This window comes from Squalius cephalus (assembly GCF_949319135.1).
Source record: "Squalius cephalus genome assembly, chromosome: 5".
NCBI lineage: Eukaryota > Metazoa > Chordata > Actinopteri > Cypriniformes > Leuciscidae > Squalius > Squalius cephalus.
In genome coordinates, this window is record NC_137126.1 from 48,661,117 (window position 1) to 48,676,351 (window position 15,235).

Here is a 15,235-nt window from a genome sequence, read left to right on the forward strand (position 1 = left end):
GTATATGAATCAAATTAATTGGCTTAATTCATTTAGCAAAGATATTTCCATCAGTTAATGACAGTTAAAATGTATTGTAGCTTCTCTAATATATTTTATGCATCATTTAATGGAGTAGATATTTAGAGCTGCTCCAGCACGGCTCAACACTAAGGAGCTTTCTACTGATATGGAAAAAGTTCAGGTACAGATATCAAATAAAGTAATCAAATGTAAAAACACTAAGGATTAATCTATATTTAATTTATACTATGCAAAGTCATTCAGTCAAGAGCAGTGGGTGATTTCGGTCTTTTGTTAGATGAACATTGAGGACAAAGCCAACAGTAGGTTTATTAGGCTGCTGTCACTTTAAGAGTTACATGTATCCAACATGCTTTTAAATATACATTTATATTCATATAAAAAAATAAATAAAGTGCTTCACTGAGACTATTATTCAATATTGCCCAATTATTTCTTTCTGGTTTGTTGTAAAACAACTGGCTACACACACTGATATTAGTCTATAACTGAATACCTATATTTATACATGAATTGCTTATGGTTGGAAAAGTAGAGGTTTTGAAATCTGCAGGTTATTAATGAATGTCACTTGCAAGTGAAGCACATCAGTTTTAAATTAAAACCCATGAAATAACCCATGAAGTTGGTGACGAGTCTGCTTACAGACTGGGGGTTGAACAGTTGGCTGTCTGGTGCAGCTATAACAACCTTGAGCTGAACACGCTCAAAACAGTGGAGATGATCGTGGACTTCAGGAGAAAATCCCCAGCACTCGCCCCTCTCACCATCATGAACAGCACTGTGGAAGCAGTGGAGTCATTCAGGTTCCTGGGCTCCACCATCTCTCAGGACCTGAAATGGGCAAATCACATTGACTCTATTGTGAAAAAAGCCCAGCAGAGACTGTACTTCCTTCGCCAGCTGAAGAAGTTCAATCTGCCACAGGAGCTGCTGATCCAGTTCTACTCAGCCATCATTGAGTCTGTTTTAAGCACTTCCATCACTGTCTGGTTTGGTTCAGCTTCCAAATCGGACATCAGGAGACTACAACGGACAGTCCGGACTGCAGAGAGGATTATTGGTGCCCCCCTGCCAACCCTCCAGGACCTGTACTCTTCCAGAGTGAGGAAGAGAGCAGGTAAAATCATCACAGACTCCACTCACCCTTATCACCTCCTGTTGAACTGTTACCGTCAGGACGGCGACACAGATCACTGGCCACAAGAACATCCAGGCACAGGAACAGTTTCTTTCCACAGGCCATTTCCCTCCTGAACACTTAACATGCCCCCCAAAGCATATGCCTGTAAGTGCAATACTCCCACTGTCTAGTGCAATAAACTCAGGCGATATTTATATCTATATTATTCATACTACAAAAATACTGTAAATATGTTCATAATCTGTAACATGCACTAGACACCCACTGTCTAGTGTAATATTCTCTGATTCAGGTGATATTTATATTATTCATACTACTCTAATACTGTAAATATGTTCATATGTAAATGTTTATTCGGACTAAACCCAACTGTGACCCTACTTTTTTACTATTTATACTATTTCTATTTTTATTCTTTTAAATATATTTTACTCTTAGAATTGTATTACTATGTTTCTTGTTGTATTTGTATATGTGCACTGGAAGCTTCAGTACCAAGAAAAATTCCTTGTGGGTGCAAGCACACTTGGCAATAAAGCTCTTTCTGATTCTGATAACCGATTAGTCCACAAATAAATTAAATGCAACTGCAGTTGACCTCAAAAGTTGCAGTCTAGAGTCCAACTTTCAACAACTCTAAAAAGTGGAAGCTCAAACAAGTTAATAGCCACTGCCTGAGTGAACTTCATTTCAGTCATGTAAGGATTTGGAGTCACCGGACAAATATAAGCTCATGAACACTTCAACTTTCCACTTCAAACCACCATCAGATGAACAGACTACAAAAAAAAAACAAAACAAAAAAAAACTGATTTGTATAAAAGCAGTTTTAATTTAAGTAGCGTGGCCTGTAGGCATTCAATGCTGGCTGCATGAACAGGGGTACATGTAGGTCGTCTCAAACGAATGACCTATAAGAGGAACAGAAAAATGAGCTGTATCATGTTCAACAGTGAATTCAGCCAGAGCAAAGCATGATTAGGATGAAAGCGTACTTGTCTGATAGTAGTCATAAACGTTTATGACCGCTGGCTTGAGATCTTTCACATCAAGAACCCGTCTCAGCTGCAGAGCGTAACTCATGGGGACACCTTTGGGAACCTGCGAGTCAAAAAGGATGAATATAACAAACCACTCAATAGGGCAGCTAGTGAATATCCCCAGAGGACAGCATCTCACCTCTTTCAGATACACTAGGACATGATCATCTCCAGCATCAACACGCTCCACTAGTGGAGCAAACGATTGGGGTGGAGAACCAAGCTGAGAAAAAGACCATTGTTTACATGCACAATTACATCTAAAGAGCCTCAAGTATCTTGAGACTTAAGTCATCTTAAACATACGAACCAGTGATGTATCGGCCGTGAAGCCCGACAGGAGCTTAATGTCCACAAGAACCATGTTAGTTCTTGCTTTTACGCCATTGTATCTGAATGAGGGTGATCGAGAATAACGAGGTTTAGTCCACAGCTTCCTTTTGTAAGAGTCATAAACAAGAGCTGGTTTCAGGACGCAAAGCCAAAGCTATTCTTACGTCACAGTGAAGTTCAACATGAGATTGGCCGCAAGCGGTCGGCAGTCTCCAGTCACCTTTGCTTCAACGCTCAGAATCTTGTTGTCTTTAACTGGTGTCGGGATGTTGTAGAAACATGCAACCTACAGTACGAACACAGATCAGTAAGATGTGGATGTGCACCACAGAACTAGAGGGAGTGGAGATACAGACCTGCACAGAAACACAAGTAGTTCCGGTCACTTTAACACTATATTTGCCTTGAACTTTCTTCAGCAGCTTCTCCTGATACAGCAGCCGGTTGTCCCGACTCACACTGAAGCTATAAGATTCTATTACTCCTGAGGACTGTACAGTAACAGTGCTGGAGCCGTCCAAGCTGAAGACTTGACCAGCGTACAGAGACAGGGCATGAAGAGCCACCACTGTGTCCTAAAAAAAAAAAAAGCACCAGATTAAAAACCACCTCAAAGGATTGCGCTCATGTTTGGTAGTCAGAGGCACCTGGGTGGAGGAAAAGCCGCCGTAGGGATTCTGCTGGGTCACCAGCCAGTTGACGATGCGATTAGCATAGCTTAGATCAGCCGTCGTGAGCGGTTGAATGGCAAGAACTGCTAGCAGCACGTAAGAGCTGATCTCCACCGCCAGAGTATTACCAGATGTAGTTTGAGACCAGTGGACCTTAGTTGCTTAGGATGAGATGGAGGGGAGAAAGTCAATGCCAAAGAACCTGATGAACATCTCAAAACAAGAGGCTAGTAAATTTCACCTTTGCAAATGTCAAGGTCTTTCAAGGTGGTTAGAAGCTGTGATCGAGTGGTGGTCTCTCCAGCCAGACTGAAAGTGTAGGCCAGCAGAGCCGTGGCGTAAGTGTTTCCCAGGTTCCCAACGACAGGCCTCAAGCATGAAAGAGCATTGGTAATGATGGGATCCTAAAAGAAAAGCAGATATCATTCAACAGCAGAACAGGAAGGTCATCTACAAGGAGCTCATACACATTACTAGAGAGGTTTTTACTGTGACGGGGATGCCAAGTTCAAGTAGCGATGCAACAATGTAGGCAGTCATGGTCACGTTATCACCAACTCCACCCTAAAACACACCAGCATACGATTATACGACAGTCTTGGACAGTCTGTGAGTTAAGGTCCATTTGATTAAAATGTACCTTCATTTTATTGTGGTACAAAGTTCCCTGTTGCATGAAGCATCCATTTGAACCCTGCTGGCTTATTAGCCAGTCCTTTGCACTCTGAAGGACATTAGGATCGATGAAGACGAAGCGCTTTGCTAGACCAAAAGACCTCATGACGAAGGCAGTCAACCTAGCCATGCAGGAAGTTTCGTTAAAACAACTGAACTTACAAACCACTGGTGACAAAGGCTACACAAGACTAAAATAGCGGTAGTGAAACTCACCATGTATTGGATGCATCATAACCAAATGTGCTGTATGATCCATCACTGTGCCTGTAGTTTAGTTGTCCTTGGTATCCTGTTCAAGTCAAAAACCACATATCGGAGGGGGGCTTATTAGGGATTCTAGACAGCTTCAATGAGAAGCAATAGGATTTAGACTCCTACCAGAGCCCGTCTACGGAGAGCCTTGGCACTTCCTATTAGCCCCATTGTATCGATCTTGGTTGCAGTTCCATTAGAATTCCACTGGAGGTGATCACGGGCGAGTGCAGACTGAATGGGTGTCTATGGGGCTAGACGGCTAAATGTGTCTCTTTCACCCGATTGCCGTTGAGAAATCTCAGATTTTATTGTAGGTTTTGCAAGTTCAACATGGGTTATAGGTCGAAAGTTGAATGAACGAGTACTTATGTCCTTTCGATTTCTTACAGGTTGAGTTGTTGTTGCCCATAACACGCTAGCATTCTGCTAATGAACGCTGATTGGTCAGTGAAGGACTGATTACGACCAGAGATACCGCTTGATGGCATCTGAAGCGGGACCAGAAACAAACAAAACACAAACTCTAGCACGTGTGTTTCCCTGTGTCAGCTGTGTTGTCGATGCCTCGAGAGAAAAGAAAGTGCATAGCGCGAAAGCACCAAAGCGACTGAAGGATTGCCGTAAAGCAGTATCTCTGGTCGTACGATGTGTATGACGTCATTGACATTTTAAAATACTTTAAAGCAAATAAGTGACTTTATTAAAAAAAAAAATTAAAATTAAAAAAAAAAACCCAGCGATGTGTAATTTCTTTGCATCTCCTTTTGAATACAACATTCAAATTACTAGACAAATTATATCCTGAGAAAAGTGGATTTTGAGGAGTATAGCGTCATAGTCCTCCATTCATTCTGCACTCGCCTGCGAGCGCCCCCGCATGGACAGAGACGTGTTACTGCAGCCAGTCCAGAAACCGGAAGTAACCAGAGAGTGCCAATTCTCTTCCTATTAGACATTCTCTGCTCCTACAATATTTAAAGCAGATTTGATCATCCATACCTCTCTGAAGGTAGCTGGTGGCAGTCGCTCGGATGGCTGCGGTGAGTTGCCCTGTGACTTCAAGGTACAGCAGGATGTAAATATTGGGAGCAAGAATAATCATATTCTGTTCTCCACAGCCAGATGGCATCTGTATTAACCCATCCAGATTCTTCAGTGCACGACCCATTATGTCCCCTACGAGAGGTCAAGCATAGAACCCACATCAGAAACGGTTATCCTACCAAACAATCACATGTCAGTTTCTCCTCAACGAAATGCTTACCGAGGACTGAAACGGAGCATCTGTCTGATCCCTGAACCACATTTTTTGGAAATATCAGAGTCACATCTTCAGAAAGAGCTTTTCCTAGGGACCAAACAAAGGATCAGCATTGAGCGTTAGGCTGTAGAGGGAGAATGTGTTGGGTATCAGAGTACAAACCTTTTGGACACAGTAACATACTCTGGGCGCTTGTCCTTTCAACTCCTTCAGGCTATAAAGGCAAAACACATCACTAAAGCAGCATGAGCTCCATGATCAAACTCCAGAAAGCTGGTCAACACTTACCAGGACAATTAGACTTCGAGTGACCGCATCAATGCGTCCTCTCGTCGGCACGGTCACGACCTCAGTGCCACATCGAGTCCGGGATGGTTCAGCTGAGGCATTGACAGTCACATTGACAACTCCTGCAGTGACAGACAGAGTGAGCAACACCACATACACTTCAGATTTAGAAGCAGACATTCCCAAAACTGACCGAGAACAGCAGCTGAGAAAACCCATTTGAAGGTCTTTCTCTCATTGGCACATAGACAGGATGAATATGAATCAGTATACGGTTTAAGAGTGAAGGCCGTGGATGAAGCTGGAGTTACTTTAACCTGTCAACAAAACAGTGAACATTGAGCAAAGACACAGGACCTACTCTATATAGATACATTATAAATAAAACCATGGCAGACCATGATGCACTTGGACAGATAGTTGAAGACTGTGGCCTTCAGATCAAAAGACTCCCCACGGATGACAGAGTACGGCAAGGAGAGCTCCAGGAAGAAGGGCTGGAAGACCGTCAGCAGAGTAGGAGGAGCCAGACCGAAACCTTTTGAGGACAGGCAGAACACCTCCGTCTCCCATGTGGTGATTGTGTCAGGAACCGTAAGAGGAACTTGTGTGGATCCAGTGGCTCTGAAGAAAGGTCACCAGAAAAAGTAGTGAGGGGGGGGGGGGGGGGGGGGGGAATTAAACTGTGGGCAAGTAGCTTTAGATGGAACAAAAGGAGTTTTACGAACCCCACTTGAGCAAGCTGCCAGAACCAGGTTTCTGGAAAGTAAGTCCTGACGGTCACATCAAAAGAGGAAGTGTCGCCTCCAGCACTTTCTGCTACTGGAGAAGCCAATGCCTTGGCTAAAAAAGTACCATGAAAACCCATCCCTGAAAGAGACAATTTTACACCCAGATCCTCCAAACGGTCCTAGTGTCCGCAGAACACACAGGGTTCAAAACTTCAAATTTATGCATGGTTTGGCCAGTTGTAGCCTTAAACATTGATTGTCTTTACATGGCACATTGAAGATCTCATTCAATAACAAAAGCCAATATAGACCACTACAAAGCAAGAGATTAACGTTTATCCAATGGCTTGCAGTTTTAGGTCACAGATTACTTAAGTTCATAGTTGGTAGCTTATCAAGTTGTGTGGCAATTTCTAGAGCAAGAATCAAACTAATGGACATACCATCACGGGAGTTGCGATAAAAATTCAGGCCTTTGTACTTCAGACACTGAGGTAATCTGATAGGCAAATTAGTTGTGACCTTCATCCCCACACTCTGACAGAACAAAACAAAAACATTTTAAAAAGTAGCATTTAGTAAAACAGGATAATTAACCCTTTTCTACCTTGAAGGCTTCGTAGGTTTGGTCTGCAGAAACATCTCGACGGGATCGAAAACGCAGACATTCCTGTTCATCCTCAACTTCATATGGATAATTTGGTAATGATGCCGCTGGGAGTAAGTTGAACACCTGACAACAGAGAGAAAAGTGCTCCTTGAATACCTCCATTTGTGTGGGTTTTTTCCACTACTACAAGACTAAAGTCATAGTGTTGTGTTGATTAAACTGGACTACTTCATTAAAAACCAAGCAGTCCAGTCATGGCATGTCAGGGTTTTCCCTACTAGAGTTCAATGAAGTGGCATTCTAATCAGATGTGCCATACACACAAGTATTCAGAGTAAAAGCCCAAACAAGAAATCTGATTGAGGCACACATATACCCTTTCAGCACTCAGGCGTCTTCCTGGCTCTATGATCCGGACGCTCTGATCTACAGCACTGAGGCCACACAGAGATCCAGCTTGAGCAGAAACAGTCAGAACGTTTCCCTCAGCAGGAACAGCCGTAGCTGGAGAAAACTGCAGAGACACCTGGAACGAGGACCAACACGCTGTAGGACACACCACCATTCCCCTAATTGAAATACACATCATACAGTACCTGGTTCTGGAAACACATATCCGTGTCAAATGACACACTAGCAGCAACTACATTCCTACTGGGAAGAACGCTGTAGACCAGAATCTGCACTGCTGGAGCCATATCGACGCTGACAGACAGCTGGAACGTCACGGAGCCACTTGTGACCGCATCACAAGCCTTTGCTTTGACCGTCTGAAATTCATGGAGGACGATCACTCCTCTGGATAAGACCTGACAGAAGATATGTAGGTGAACAAGTTGCTGAACACAGACCAGCAAACTTTAAAAGCTACAAAACTAATGTCCACTCACCATATAGATTATGTCAGCTCTGTAGCTACCAGCCTCTCCAACAAATGAATACTCCACGGTCACTGGAAATGAAGCACCACATTTGAGGGGCTGTTTGAGCTTCACTATAGTCAGTTCACTAAACGATGGGTTGTCGGGAGAAACAGGTTGGAGAAGCTGAACAACCCTTGTATCTGTAGTGAAGTATGGCACTTTATAATTATAAAAACCCTCTGGAGTCGCACTTGCCTGGGGAACAATGAATTGAAACAGTTTCATGCAATAAAAAAAATAAAAAAAATTCATTTCACAAAATACAAGTCGTACCACCAGATTCAGATCAGCCTTAGGAAGATTAGCAGTGTTGAGGGAGAACGCAGCCAGTCCGTTCTTGTTTGTGGTTAGATTCAACAGCAGTTTGTTGGGCCAGTTGTTACCATCCAGGAGATACACAGCTTTGTTTGCAACTGGAGTCTTATCAAAATGAGTCAAGGATATCTATTGGGAATGATCAAGGTTAGGAAAGGGAACCAATGTGAAGGCTTCCACGATAAGGGATGACGTTTTGCTTGCCTTTCCATTTATCATTGATCCAGGTTCAAAATAAGGAACCAGGAGGTCCACAAACATGACGCTGCCGACTTCAAACGTAAATGGACACCACTGCAGATTTTGACACCATTACATCTGGGGGGGGCATGAGAGAAAAACCAAACAGTGAAGATCAATTAAGTATGTGCCTTGAAGTGGATGTCTTGTAAAGATAAAGTATGTGGTTCAGACCAGCCAATAGCTCACCTGTTCCCTCCTCAGTAACATTCACATTTACAAGAAATGTGTCTTGCATGTAGTCTTCAAATTTGGTGTTGAAAAACACTGATATATCGACGGTAAGGGAGGCACAGCCCGTGGCATTAATCTGGTAGCAGAACAAAGATAGTCACATTTAAGCACAAGCAGAAAAACCCTCAGCGTTAAGGCAGGAGTCGCACACCTTTGCTGTTTGATTCAGGCACTGTCTGGTCAAATTAAGCACAGTGTATGGAAATGGATCACGGCACACTTCCACCAAGGCTTGACCAGGTACAGGCTGGCCATACGTATATCTGGGAAACATCAAAAAGGATGATAAAGAATTGACCAACCACAAGACAAGAAAATAAAGCATCACTCACTTGGCACAAGCCTCAACTTTCAGTCCCATATCTGCAACGCTGTATGTCTTTGGTGTGTTTACGGTCACGTCAAACTTGGGCAAAACTAAACCAGAAACAAAGCGCTTTAGGTTAAGACCTCAGATCTGTCACTGAACTGCTGCACATATACAACAACTTACCGTATTTTTTCACCTCAAAAACTTGGGAGATTCCTCGGTCGGCAATAAAAGCCTTTAGCATGTACATCCCTATCTGAGCCTCTGGGTTTAACTCGTGAGAAAGCTGCAATATCCACCCCGTTGAGGAAACGTTTGTCCACTGACCAATCCGGTTATTATCTTTGTCCTATTAAAACAATTAACAGCTCAGAGAAAATCTGCAAACAAAGAAAAGTGCAAAACGCTGCATTGGCGCCATTCAAAGACTTGCAACGGAGCAAATTCTCACCTCCACCACGACCAGATCGTACTGCAAGACACAAAGACAGGAATATTAAACATTTAACAGCGCAGACCCACTGATGCATACATTTCAGCATCTTAAAAGTACCAATATTTAATTTGCATTTAATTTAGGGTCAGACCTACCCTGGTAATCCAGAGTTCTCACGAGAGCACAAGTTGAATTTGCTCAGCGAGTTACTCTGGTGTTAAATAATGATGCTCATTAAATATGCCCCTTGATCTGAGCTGCACAAACACATCGGGTTATCTGATATCGCCAGAGGCGAGCTAAACAGATGACGACAGCGCTGTGACGTCGAAGTCATTAGTAAACATTGCAAGATGGCTATGGATGAACACCAGTTGTTTGAAACGGATTTGGCCGCTACAACAAACGAGTTAGACTTGGCTTTTTATCTAAAAGAGGAACAGAAGACGGCGCTCGAATCGTTCCTTTGCAAGGACGTTTTTGTTGTTTTGCCGACCGGATACAGTAAGAGTATAATCTACCAGTTAGCTCCGCTGGTAGCTAAGTGTATGGGGCTTGTTGTGATTGGTCGTAGTATTATCCAATTGCGTGCAGTGAGATCTTCAAATGCATGCTTGGTGCCGCCCCTCGAGCTGGCCGATTTTCATTAGTCGACACCAGACCATTAAGCTTTCAGATTTAGGTCTGGATTTCCAGGCTAGTTAGACCACTCAATATGGTGAAACATCTAGTCTTACCATTTGATCAAAAGGCACAAATTTGGGATCCATGGTGACAACTCTGAAATTAACTGAAAAGACACAAATAAACTCACATTTATTGCATACTGCACTTTAAGACTATCAGAACTTTTAGTGTAATGGACTTTCTACACCTCTAATATTCAACCAGGGGTCATTCACAGCTCACCCGTTTGTCCTGGATTGTAGATGGGTTTGTCTGTTTGGATAAAGGTCAAAGATGGGTAACGTCTAAACATGACTTTGCTCTCTTCGGTCGCTCTGAAGTCATTCCCTTGAACTTCCACCTTCAGCTTCTGCACTGATTCTCCATCCACCCGAGGAGCCTGTCGAGAACTTCGGTTAACATACAACCATACAGACAAAAAGAGACACATTTGTCTAAATGACAGACCTGGAAACAAAAGCAGCGGTGAAACGGCATTGAAGAAACGTGCTTCACAAGTTGAGTCGTCTTGTTTTTCTCATCAAGCAGAGAAACTGTCATTGTGAGGCTCTTTTGGGGTTTCAGAAGAGTCATGCATAATTTGGAGTCAGATCCAGACTCAATCACTGCAGGGAAAGTCACCATGAATAACCTGTGGAGAGGTTTAGTTTAAGAAACCACAGGACATCATCCATTCGATCACTGTATGGCATCAAACAAAGTAGTAATGGGGTTGAAGGAAAGCTTCAATGGTTCACAAAGCGTTTCACCATCTATAAAATTTAGTAAACAACTCCATCATCATTACAGATAACATAATGCTTCTGTTCAGTGTTTAATGGTACTTACGGCCCTTGTACTTTACGTCCATCAACAGCAAAGAGAAAAAGGGCTAAAATGAGCCCTTTCCAAATACAAATCTCCCTCACAGCCATGAGGAAAAATCACCTAAGACTAAACCTAAATCAAGCCTCTCTTTCAGAAACCTTTAAGCTTCTCTTAAGATGAAGGCTTTCACTGTTTACTGCAGGATCTCTGAATCATCCACACTGACGACAGCGATATATCTCTTAATATTTCTGGAACGCATTCATCTCGTTGATTTAATTAATTAACCACCACCTGGCTGTAATTAATTAGATCCTTTGATTAGGAGTTCCAACTGACACATAATAGAGGTTAGCGGCCGGGGTACAATAACGCGGGACTAGTTTGTTTGGTGTATTTAGTTGCCATATCAACACTATATATAGAAAAATTCAGAAATATTTGGAAGATATCACTGAACATTTATTTAACCATAGCAAAAGTAAATTTCTTGCTTTATGTTAATTTTTATTTTATTTAAAATTAGACAAGTCGGATATTATTTTAATCTTATATCTGTTATTTAACAGTTGATATAGTTCTTTAATGCTGATCTAACCAGCATATAGTCGGGTTTAAATCCCAGTTGTGCAGGCGGGGCATGTTGTCACACTGCATTACAATGAGCCCCTACTAGCTATTCTACTCTATACTTGTATGAATTCTATTGAGAAACCATGAGAAAAAAGTGAATAAAGTGTTCAGAAATTATGCATTATTATGTTTTGAACTATGCTGTATAGCTGTTTTGCTGTGTTTGTTGTCAAACTCGGAAATTTGTTTATTTTTAATTATTAAAAAATGCCATTATTTTATATGAAAAAGTGAATAATTGTATTTTATTGAGAAAATAGTTTAGTTTGTCTTGTATATATATATGGGACATGTTGACATTTCACTTCCATTCTTTCGGGGGATATATAAAGAAAAAAAGTATACACTGTATTAATGAAACAAAACCACTGTACTTGACCACTGTACTTGACGTGTGAAATTAATGCGGGAAAAATAAATACTCTAGTTTACACAAACTAAAAAAGTCAAAAAGCGTTAGGTTGTGCCCCGTTGTGCCCCGCTCTCCCCCATTCTCAAACAATGAATGCAATGCAAGTCTTTTATTTTTATCTTATTGTAGAATCTGTATTGCTCTGCCATCAATCTTTTCCATTGCCTGAGGATGAAGTGCTAAATCAACCTGTTCCCGAAAACTAAAAGTGTTTTTCATAACTTTGAGAGAACCTTGCCAGAAGGTTATAGCCACAGCTCTGAGAACGTTCCTTGTTAGTTGGGTAATAAAATCAAAACATAGAAAATAACAAACCAAACAATACACTCAGTGGTCATGCTGCCAGAAAAGACATTATATTTCATTACTGTAGTGTACATCTTCAGTCTCTGTTAATGTGAATGTGAGATGAGTTGAGAGAGGCCTGAATGGGAACATAATGACAGAAAGCTACTTTTACCCTAAAGCCATGTTCCCACAACCTAAATACTGACTAAACAAGAGACACCGAACCGGTAAAATCCTGCACAACCAACAGCCTATGAGTGCTGTAAAAGCCTTTGTGTACAAAAAACAACAACTATTTAGTGTCTAAGAAAACAAGCATAAAAAGCAAACACACAATCTATTGCAATCCTCACACTTTTTTTTAAATCTTGCAAAGTAAATATTGATCTTTCCCCAAAAATTATTTTCATAACTGGGGGAAATGATATTATACTGTAACTGACACTGTGACGCACGAGTAAAAAATTTTAGCGCAATTATGTGGAAATTTGAAATCAAAGTGACAGAAAAAGTCACAATGAACCATGAACGTGAATTGGAACTGGGTCAATATTGATTTTTATATTGATTTTAAACTCCAGCTATTTGGGTCAGCACTCAATATTTCTCTGTATCTGTATTTTTCATATAAAATGTTTTGAACTTGCAATTCAAGCTTTTGTTCAAATAATTCTATTTAAAGCTTTTATTTCTCAGATATTTCAACATTCAAATTGCAAATTTTTCTTCTAACAAATATTTAAAAAGTAGCTTTAACAAAGATTTTTTAGTGTGAACTGAACAAGAATACTACAAGAAGTTATTTAGAAGCTAATTAATCAGAAAAATAAAAATAAATATTTCTTGCTTATGTTTTATCATTTTCTTATGTATATGAAGCTGTAAATTTCAGTATCTAATGTAAGTCTAGAAGTTCAACTGCATTAAATTAATAAACCTCAATGTCCTCAAATTATATTATTGGATACTCTATCAGGCATAAAAATACATTATTTTAAAACAGATTCTAAAAATATTTTATATACTTTGGTATTGAATTACATCAAATCAATTTAATATAAAATTGGATTCAATTTAAATAAGTCAATTTAAACATTAATTTTAAATATGAGTACATAAAATATTTAAAATCAATTCATATTTTTCTTTTGTATAAATATTTGATCTCAACGTACTTTGGTGTTGAATTACACAAAATCAATTTAATATTTAATGTAAATTAGTACATTTAAATATTGATTTTAAATACAATTATAAAATTACATTTAAAATGAATACTTCTTTTGCTTAAATATTTGATCTCAATACACTTTGGTATTAATATTTAAATTACTCAATATAAACATTGATTTTTAAAGGTGCTATATGTAGAATTGAGAAACTCTTGTTTTTAGCGACACCGGTGGCCATTTAGTGAACTGCAGCAGCTTCACACTCGAGATCACGTAACGCACAAGAGACTGAACGTGATTCAAGACCCTGATATACTCGTTCTCTGCTTAGAGGTAAAAAGAAGTTGGAAATACCTTTGCATGGATTTACTGTTAACGAATATCCCGATGCGTCCACTGCTGAGAGCGACGTTTAGATGAATGTGAATATGTGCTGCTCTTTCCTCTCAATAACACAATAAACACACAACAGAAATGAGAAACATCAGTTCAGAAAGCATCTGATCATAGAGATGTGGAGATGTTCTCGACAGATGAGCTCATTAAAATCACACTGTTATGATAGTTTGATTATAAAGTATATCTGAGACTATAGACTATATAGATCTGACTCTGTGAGACTGTAGTTTGAATGAATCTCTTTTCTTTGCACGACACATTGACATTACAGTCCAGAACGGCTCTTTCAGCATTATCCTGAACATTGTATAAGCATTAGTTTCATGTGTCAGTGAACAGAAGAGAGGCTCTCGGTGGAAAACACACATCTGCGATTTTCCAGACAAAAACATTCCCGAATCCTAAACATAAAAATCAGTCGACAAGCTTTCAGAGACAAGCGAGGAAGTCTCGTTTTTAAGTTTTGTTTCGTTAGGTTCTGTTCACACATCGGCAATAAAAAAGTGATTAATACATTAAAATTCTTAGATATAGCCCCTTTAAATATAATTATATTTAAAAACAGTATGTATTTTGCTTATAGCAACATCTTTAAAGGGGTGGTTGATTATGATTTAACTTTTCTAACTTTAGTTAGTGTGTAATGTTGCTGTTTGAGCATAAACAACATCTGCAAAGTTACAACGCTCAAAGTTCAAAGCAAAGGGAGATATTTGCTTTTAAAGAAATCGCTTTTTAAGGACTACAACAAACGGCTGGTAGAGACTACACCACATTCCTCCCGGGTTAGTGACATCACCAACCCTAGAATTTACATAAACCCCGCCCCCTGAACACGATTTATAGATTATCAAGACAGAATATGCTAATCAATGACTAGAAGATAACTACACATCAGCTTCATAAATTCATCAACTAACCATTCAGAAATGTCCTGTTGCTTCTACATGTTGTCACTTCTTCTCGAGTCTCTCCATCATTGTCTGACTCCGGTTTGAACATAAAAGGCTAAAAGTTTTTGAAATGTTCAGTGCATGTGTGTGTGAGGTAAAAGGACACAAGATGTTGAAGTTCCGCCCCCTGTGCCGGGAGCAGCAGCTCATTTGCATTTAAAGGAACAGACACAAAAACAGTGCGTTTTTGCTCACCCTCAAAAAGTGACAATTTTAACATGCTATATAAAAATATCTGTGGGGTATTTTGAGCTAAAACTTCACACACACACTCTGGGGACATCAGAGACTTATTTACATCTGGTGAAAAGGGCATTATACCACCCCTTTAAAACGTTTTCCCCCATTGAGCTTGGCACATTGCATTATGGGATAGCCCTCTCCACAAAAG

General features: G+C 40.2%; 2 protein-coding genes across 2 annotated transcripts; both read right to left on the reverse strand.

The window, feature by feature from the left end:
- Nucleotides 1-1,990: 1,990 nt before the first annotated feature.
- Nucleotides 1,991-8,534, reverse strand: LOC307158290 (alpha-2-macroglobulin-P-like; the record flags this gene model as incomplete). Its single annotated transcript, XM_079870724.1, has 25 exons — nt 1,991-2,079; nt 2,164-2,269; nt 2,348-2,431; nt 2,519-2,600; nt 2,706-2,827; nt 2,898-3,116; nt 3,189-3,373; nt 3,454-3,616; nt 3,702-3,776; nt 3,853-4,009; nt 4,104-4,179; nt 5,145-5,321; nt 5,410-5,493; nt 5,569-5,620; nt 5,695-5,816; nt 5,888-6,011; nt 6,093-6,318; nt 6,423-6,564; nt 6,869-6,962; nt 7,033-7,158; nt 7,412-7,561; nt 7,632-7,844; nt 7,926-8,153; nt 8,232-8,402; nt 8,478-8,534. The coding sequence occupies 25 exons, from the start codon at nt 8,532-8,534 to the stop codon at nt 2,027-2,029; spliced, it is 3,288 nt and encodes a 1,095-aa protein (XP_079726850.1). The 3' UTR covers nt 1,991-2,026.
- LOC307158894 (ovostatin-like) lies at nt 8,484-11,237 on the reverse strand. The gene is made up of 10 exons (XM_079871874.1): nt 11,009-11,237; nt 10,628-10,811; nt 10,403-10,559; nt 10,231-10,283; nt 9,509-9,529; nt 9,241-9,406; nt 9,080-9,164; nt 8,899-9,010; nt 8,703-8,823; nt 8,484-8,591 (listed from the first exon to the last, which is right to left on the reverse strand). Exons 1-10 carry the CDS (start codon nt 11,092-11,094, stop codon nt 8,548-8,550), a joined length of 1,029 nt encoding a protein of 342 aa, XP_079728000.1. The 5' UTR covers nt 11,095-11,237; the 3' UTR covers nt 8,484-8,547.
- Between the last annotated feature and the right edge of the window lie 3,998 nt (nt 11,238-15,235).

Excerpts from the sequence above, each read along its gene's own strand:
- LOC307158894 (XM_079871874.1), bottom strand. The coding sequence starts at position 11,094 with ATGGCTGTGAGGGAGATTTGTATTTGGAAAGGGCTCATTTTAGCCCTT. Across the intron at positions 10,284-10,402 it reads CTACAATCCAGGACAAACGG|TTAATTTCAGAGTTGTCACC; the intron begins GTGAGCTGTGAA and ends GTGTCTTTTCAG. Across the intron at positions 9,407-9,508 it reads ACGATCTGGTCGTGGTGGAG|GACAAAGATAATAACCGGAT; the intron begins GTGAGAATTTGC and ends TTGTTTTAATAG.